The following is a 7455-nucleotide window of genomic DNA, read 5'->3' as shown; positions in this document are numbered from 1 at the left end:
CCAAATGGACAGTGACCCCAAGCATACTTCCAAAGTTGTGGCAAAATGGCTTTAGGACAACAAAGTCAAGGTATTGGGAGTGACCATCACAAAGCCCTGACCTCAAACCTATAGAACATTTGTGGACAGAACTGAAAAAGTCTGTGCGAGCAAGGAGGCCTACAAACCTGACTCAGTTACACCAGCTCTGTCAGGAGGAATGGGCCAAATTCCACCCAACTCATTGTGGGAAGCTTGTGGAAGGCTACCCGAAACATTTCACCCAAGTTAAACGATTTAAAGGCAATGCTACCAAATACTAATTGAGTGTATGTAAACTTCTGACCCACTGGGAATGTGATGAAAGAAATAAAAGCTGAAATAAATTCCTCTACTATTATTCTGACATTTCACATCCTTAAAATAAAGTGGTGATCCTAACTGACCTAAGACAGGGAATTTTTACTCGGATTAAATGTCAGGAATTGTGAAAAACTGAGTTGAAATGTATTTGGCTAAGGTGCATGTAAACTTCCGACTTCAACTGTATTTTCCAGGACAGGAGCCTAAATAAAATGGAGCAATCGTTTGAATCTCTTACAGCTACATGTGTTAATGTACGATATAAAGTAGTGCTGAATGGGCAATTATCTTACAATGACTGACATACATTCTCCCATAATGAAGTGTGTGCAAAATGTTTATTTTATATATATTCAAAGACTGATTTCCCATTCCACTCATGAACTAAAAATAAATGGATGTGGAGATTTTACATTGAGATTTTTCGTCCTGTGGTCTTAACCTGGTACTGGAAAAACCGGCCCGAAGAGTACCAACCCTTCGAGAATTTCAAGTATCCTATGACTGTTTAGATTAATACATAAGCAATGACCCATGATTTGTTTCCTGATAAGTGCATGCATCAAATATGTGTAACATTTTTATGAACAATACCAAAGCATTTCAGTTTTCATTTGAACCATAATCTAAACTCTAAAAATATCTGAATGAGGTTATCACCACATGACCTCACTTAAGGTCCATTGTGCAAACAATTTAATATTAAGAAAAATCAAATGTCTAGATGTGTCTTAGCCATTATAAAACAACCTATTTATAGCAAGTTCTGGTGATTGATGATGAATTATACACTTGATTCCACACCATCAACCATACAAACTCATACATTTCTTTCAGGGGGAGAGCTTTGAATAACTCGACTTCAAATTAAGATTGATCAAATCAAAATCTTGTGATCATCATATGATCAAATCTATATATATTTCAGGCTATACACCATGAGGATACCCACTCTTACCATGGTGTCAACTTGAAAACAGGAGTCTAGCAAGCAACTATACATAATCAACAGGTGGACAACTCTACATTCAGCAGTTATATAGCAGGACTGTTATGCCGACACGTCACATGGTAACAGGGTCCCTTCATATGGTCTCAGATCTAGGACCAGCCCCCCCTGTCCATACCTTATGATTGAAAAGGCAAAACTGACCCTAGACCAGCACCATTACCACAGTTAAAACAATGAGCCAGATATATAAATAATTGTGAAGCATCCGGTTGGAATTCCAACTAACTATGGGGATGTTAGGAAGCTCAGTGGCCGGCAGTGGGAAAAGATGGAGCGAGAAGGATTGTGGCAGACATTCTACTAATTTTCTCATTGATTAAACATTTGATCTCCATACAGTTCTGTTTCCAAAACTAGAATCTCCAACAATAGACTGCGTTTTGTAGACATCACCCTTCGCCAAATAATTTTACATTTTTTTTTTAAAATACGTTTGTTAGGAGTGCAAGGGCGAATTGAGTTATTGCACACGCGTACTTCAGTGTAGGCGTTCCCGAACGGAAATATGCAAATAAATGCTGGAGCAGGCCAATAGGATCTCACTAGCTCGTGCTGGCTCTGCCCACCTCCTTGCTTGTTCTGCCCACTATGATTAATTTGTGCCCATTGGAAACTACAGGCTCTGGTCCATCTTGGGTTCGTTAAAATCTTTCCTATTACTCTGAGACACTTTATAAATACAGGCACAGATACCTAGTTAGAGTTAAAGCAATAAAAAGGTGGAAGAAACATGATTGAAGTCAAGCAGAAAATGAAATTGGAGACAAAAATAGAGTGACTATGCAATCAAATCCATTTCACTACTGGGCTGATCTGAACACTTGTGTCCATTTTCATGATGTGTCATTATCACAATGTAAGAAAACAACATTTGAAGCATAGTTATTGGACAATTGCCTTTTTGGATGGCAATTTGAGAATTCAGGGTGGGAAAATGACAATTAATTTCCACGCTGTAAAACAGTAAATCGGTAGATCTAAAACTAAGTTTTAGATCCCCCCCCCCCCAAAAAAAAATCTGAACCATACCCCCAAAAAACATAGGTCGGGCTGTAGTTTCTTCCCCAAAAACCCAATTTAATGTTTTGCTTCATATACATTATTATTTATTTTTCACGATTCGCAAAATTGACCACTTTGGTCTAACAGAAATTATATATTTTTAAATCATTAAATGCTTTGAGCAACACCCACCTTTGCAGTGTAACCTATTTTGGCAGGACAGAGGATATGGGTATAAAGTGCCTTTTAAAATCATTGTAGAATAATGTAAATATTATCCTCAACCAAACGTTTGACTGCTTGTAGCATCAGGGGAAGAGTTCAATTGAGACCTCGTCTCAATGGGGAATTCAGAGAAGTCTGTTCCGTGACTTCGCAGACTGACTTGTCCATTGGCAATAGTAAACTGGGAGGTGATTCCAGAACGTGAGGTCTGGAACTGTGACGGGAAGTTCTGATCGAAGGTGCTGATTTGATAAGTCTGATGCAACCCTTGAGCATCAGTCTTTTTCGAGGACGCAACTCCCTCCAGAAAATCTTCGGTTGGCGACACGGCCGAGGTAGTAGTTTCATCCCCCGAAAATGAGAAAGAGTGCTGGGAGTCCCCTACAAGGAGTCCAAAATGGGGTTTCTCCAAGGTAGACCTTAGTGGAGAGTTCATCCCTGACTTACCAGTACCAGCAGTAAACCTACTGGGGGAAGGGTACTGCTTCTCTGTAGAGAACAGAGGCTGGTTGGAAAGGCTGGGGCTCTCGGTGACAAAGGTAAGACTCTGGCTGCTCAGGTAGCTATCGTTCTGGCTGGTCCTCTCCAGTGCTTGCTGGAGGAACTTGGAGTACTCGTGCAGGAGGCTAGATTTCTCTGCTGATGGGGCTTGAGAGTTACCTCCCAAGCTTTCTACCGGGCTGCCCTCAGACACATCGGAGGAGTTGATGGAGATGCTGGATGTCACCTCAGTGTCGGCCACACTGAAGGAGATATCTGGCTGCACGTTGGCCTTGTTTGAGTAGTGGTCCAGGAGAGTCTGGAGAACCTCATCCGGGAGCACGTTCTTGTCGTGATTGGACTTGAGCTCGACACTCAACGGCTGGGGTTCCAAGATGGTGGCGGGAACGGTTTCGTCTATGACGCTGGCCACTGCGACTTGTGTAGCGGAAGCCTGGGACGCGATGCTGCTTACATTAACAGCGTAATCTCGGTTGTCGTTGTTGGCCATAGCGACCTGCTGGAGATACCTCTTCTTCTTCAGGAACTGCATGGCATCGTCGTAGTGTGTACTGCTGGATGCTGGTTTCGTCTGCCCTCCTGGGAGAGCGTCTACTGGCTCCAGGTCAGAGTTAGCCACATCCACATCCAGAAGACCTTGTTTGTCAACAATCTCAAACGTGTACCTGGTGACTTTGCAGTCTTCGAAAGAGGACAAAGGGGATAAACTCTCAGGTGGTTCAGTTGGTTGCTTCAGACTCCTCTTGGGGACCTTCTTGAGGACCAGCTTGGGAGGATAAATCTCCTCAGAGGAGAGATTCTCCCCACCCAGCCCCAACTGCCGCCCACTAGATGTGTCAGGAAGTGCCACAGAATAATCTGCCATCACATACTCATCTTTAACCACCTTGGAGGTAACCACATAGAGAGGTAGACATTCAATTTTGCTCGGCCTTTGCTCCACCTCCCTATCCATGTCGCCAAGAGAAGCGACTGTGGCAACGTTTTCAGTGGCAGCAGCTGAGAGAGCACATTGAGACTTGTCTGAGGTCTTCAGGCGTTTCTTCTTGGGCAGTGAGCACTCTTTGGCAGGGAAGGAGAAGCCCAGAGATTCTGTGTCGCTCAGGAGTCCTCCATCTTTCCCCACTGCTGCTGTCTTGTGGGCTTTCCTCTCACGGCACATACGCCTGTGCTTTAGAACCCGGTCTGTTCTGGAGAAGTACTGTGGGAAACAAGAATGGGTTTGTGGCATACAAGGACAGTAATACAATTATTTATTTATTTTTAAATAGCTTCTGCATGCTTTATAAACCAGACCTGTTTGTGCAGTCTTGCCAAGCCCAACTCTTAAGTTCATTGTCATTTGCTTTGATAACATAAATAACCAACCTGGTGGCAGTAGTCACATTGATAGGGCTTCTCTCCACTGTGGGTCCTTCTGTGCCTCTCCATGTGGTATTTCTGAATGAACCTCATGCCACACTCCTCACAGCGGAAGGGCTTCTCACCTAATAGAAAGTCAAAGGGACAGGTTATTCTGTGGGCTAGTAACAACATTCAACAAGTGGGATCTTTGACCAATCATTGGCTACTATAGTTCAATCATAGCTTCATGGGGCATTCTCTTACCAGTGTGGATCTTCTCATGTCTCTGGAGAAGGTATTTCTGTATGAAGCGCATATCACACTGGCTGCACTGAAATGGCTTCTCACCTGAAACCAAGCAACAGTAAGTTACCATATTTTCTTGCATTTATTCAATGGGAAATTGTGTTAGCCTACTTATTATGCAGACAATGTAACTAACAATAATTGTTGTGTTCATTTAATGCTAATCAACAGACTCGACCGTCATAAAATACATTATACCAGTGTGGATGAAGACGTGTCTTTGTAGATGGTAGTTTGTTCGGAAGGCTGCATTGCAGTGCCCACATACATGACACTTTGGACTCTGAAGACCCAATGATCCATCCTCATTGATGGTGAGAATCTAACAAAAAGGGGAATGATGCATGGAAAGACAAGAACAAAAGGTCAGTCAATTATTTCACAACTAAAGCGGGGCCTTTACCCAGAAAAAAAACATTTGATTTTCATCTGGTAGTTTTCAGGTGACAATATAAATATTTAATCTGGACCTAACATGTGATTATGACCTAGTGTCAAGCAAATATATAACCTTGGCAGGAGAGCGCTGTTTTCTCTTCTTCTTGTGACACTCTGTTGTGAGGTCCCTGGGCTGTTTTCTCTCTTTCTTTCCCAGCATCAGTGGATCCGAAGACAGCTTCAACTCTTGTTTGATGCTCACCTGCAAAACATTGTTTAATCACTTCCCATTAATTAATTTCACCGATTATAGTCAGAATGACAACGCTCTCAATGGGTGAATCCCAATTCTTCAAAAAAGGAGGCAAAGAGATGAAAAAACAAAGACTTGAGATTCACCCAAAGTCATGGTTTACACTACAGTGCATGTATTGCAAGACTGGCAATAAGAATGCATGCATGATGTATGTATGCATGTACTCACAGGCATGTGGAGCGTGCATGGCAGCTTGTGTGCGAGTCTCTGCATCATTCCCTCTTCCCGGTCATTCTTCACAGTCTCCTCATGTACCATCAGTTCATCAGTTGCAATCAAGTCATGAGACACTATTGAAACCCCTGTCAGGTCATCATCCTCTTCATCATCATCATCATCAGCTAACAGGGGGTGGTGGGCTAACCCCCTCTCGCCCAGGGTCATGACGACCAGACCCCCTCCCCCTATCCCCACCCTCTCATCCACTACCCCACTACACTTTAGCAGCATCCCCTCCAGCTTGTCATCAATGTTCATCTTTACTAGAGACCCAGCTAGCTAGGTGTCAGTGTTATTAAGAGAGGGCAGAAGTATTAGCTAGGTAAAGACAAACAAAACACCAGTATTTAACTTTGGTAGCAATAGGCTAACGTTAATAATAAATCACTACAAATGCTTGCTAGCTACAATTTAGTGGGGCCATCATTGAGTAATCTGAGGTTTAGCTAATAACGTAGTTAGCTACCTAAAGATAATCAACCAAATAACGTTAGCCAACACAAACCCGTTTACTCATAATAGCACGTCGACCTGCCCAAAAATTAACGTCAGCAATATAACTAGGCTTTTTGACCATACTATAGTTAGCTAACGTTAATATTTCATCATCTGTCGCTAGTGGTCAAATGGATAGATTAGCTAGTTAACCAACTAGATTAACGTACTTGAACTACCTAAATATGTAACTAGGTGTTATTATAGGTAACTTTAATTAGCTAGACAACTTTCGTTAGACAACTTTCGCTAGTTAGCTAAACAAGTAACAACTGCGTTAGCTAGCTAGAAAACTACCCGTAGTGTGGACAAGCGTTAGCTAGCTAACGTAGTTTGCAGTATATAATTAGCTAGCTAGCTGTGAATGGCAAACGTAAGCTAGCTAGCTAGTTATGCCTGATCAGAACCAACAACAACTAAGATAGCTAGTTACAATACCTCAAATCAAATCAAGATTTAGCCTCGCTCAAGACAAGTCAAATCGAGACGTAGTTTACGTTAGCTTAAAAGCACGGCAGACCAAACTGTTCACAACTGACATAACGTTAGCCAGCTATTAGCATTAGTTGGCTAGCCTAGCTAACTTACGTAACGTTAGCCTGCTTACCTACTTTATGGTCTAATAAGGTCGTTCAACAATCATGGTTTATCTGGGAAAAGTGTATCCGCTGTGTGATATACGCCGCGACAGAAAAGAAACATCACCGCATCTGGCCCAACTGCAGCGCATGGGGACTGTACCGTAGTTGTTCGGCTTTGTGATAGCACTGCGGCTCACCTGAGAAGCACTATGTGTGTTCTGCTTTGCAGCCCTTATTCTGCACCTCTTCTGAGCTCACACTGGATTAGAATATGATGACAGAAGAAAATCAAGACTATGCTACGAGCTACTTGTTCACCAAACATGAAGTTTCATGTGTCCAACAAACACTTAAAAATAAGAAATGCTGTCGTATTAAACGTCCTCGTTAACAAAAAAACAAAACATTTAAGTTAACTAGTTAGCCAAATAATGTATGCATTCGGAAAGTTTTCAGACCCCTTGACTTTTTCCACATTTTGTTACAGCCGTATTCTTCAATTGATTAAATACATGTTTTGCTCTCACCAATCTACACACAATACCCCATAATGATAAAGCAATAATAGGTTTTTAGAAATGTTTGAACATGTATTACATATAAAAAACAGAAATACCTTATTTACATAAGTATTCAGACCCTTTGCTATGAGACTTGACATTGAGCTCAGGTGCATCTTGTTTCCATTTAGCATCCTTGAGATGTTTTTACAACTTGATTGGAGTCCAGCTTTG

The 7455-nt window shown here is 42.0% G+C and overlaps 1 protein-coding gene across 2 annotated transcripts; it reads right to left on the bottom strand.

The window, feature by feature from the left end:
* Window positions 1–661: 661 nt before the first annotated feature.
* On the bottom strand, window positions 662–6986 carry LOC135519274 (zinc finger protein 148-like). Of its 2 annotated transcripts, XM_064944412.1 has the most exons (7): window positions 6752–6985; window positions 5595–5716; window positions 5244–5372; window positions 4931–5054; window positions 4691–4774; window positions 4451–4569; window positions 662–4283 (listed from the first exon to the last, which is right to left on the bottom strand). In XM_064944412.1, coding segments are annotated over exons 1-7 (2226 nt in total). In that variant the 5' UTR covers window positions 6753–6985; the 3' UTR covers window positions 662–2636. The 2 variants fall into 2 exon arrangements, with proteins under 2 accessions (XP_064800484.1, XP_064800483.1); XM_064944411.1 differs by having other exon boundaries at window positions 5595–6986.
* Between the last annotated feature and the right edge of the window lie 469 nt (window positions 6987–7455).

Source organism: Oncorhynchus masou, chromosome 29 (genome assembly GCF_036934945.1).
Source record: "Oncorhynchus masou masou isolate Uvic2021 chromosome 29, UVic_Omas_1.1, whole genome shotgun sequence".
Lineage (NCBI taxonomy): Eukaryota > Metazoa > Chordata > Actinopteri > Salmoniformes > Salmonidae > Oncorhynchus > Oncorhynchus masou.
The sequence above is the reverse complement of the archived record's forward strand: the minus strand, read 5'-3'. Positions and strand labels throughout refer to the sequence as shown.

Excerpts from the sequence above, each read along its gene's own strand:
- LOC135519274 (XM_064944411.1), bottom strand. The coding sequence starts at position 5,903 with ATGAACATTGATGACAAGCTGGAGGGGATGCTGCTAAAGTGTAGTGGG. Across the intron at positions 4,570-4,690 it reads ACATGAGAAGATCCACACTG|GTGAGAAGCCCTTCCGCTGT; the intron begins GTAAGAGAATGC and ends ACTTTCTATTAG. Across the intron at positions 4,284-4,450 it reads AATGTGACTACTGCCACCAG|TACTTCTCCAGAACAGACCG; the intron begins GTTGGTTATTTA and ends TGTTTCCCACAG.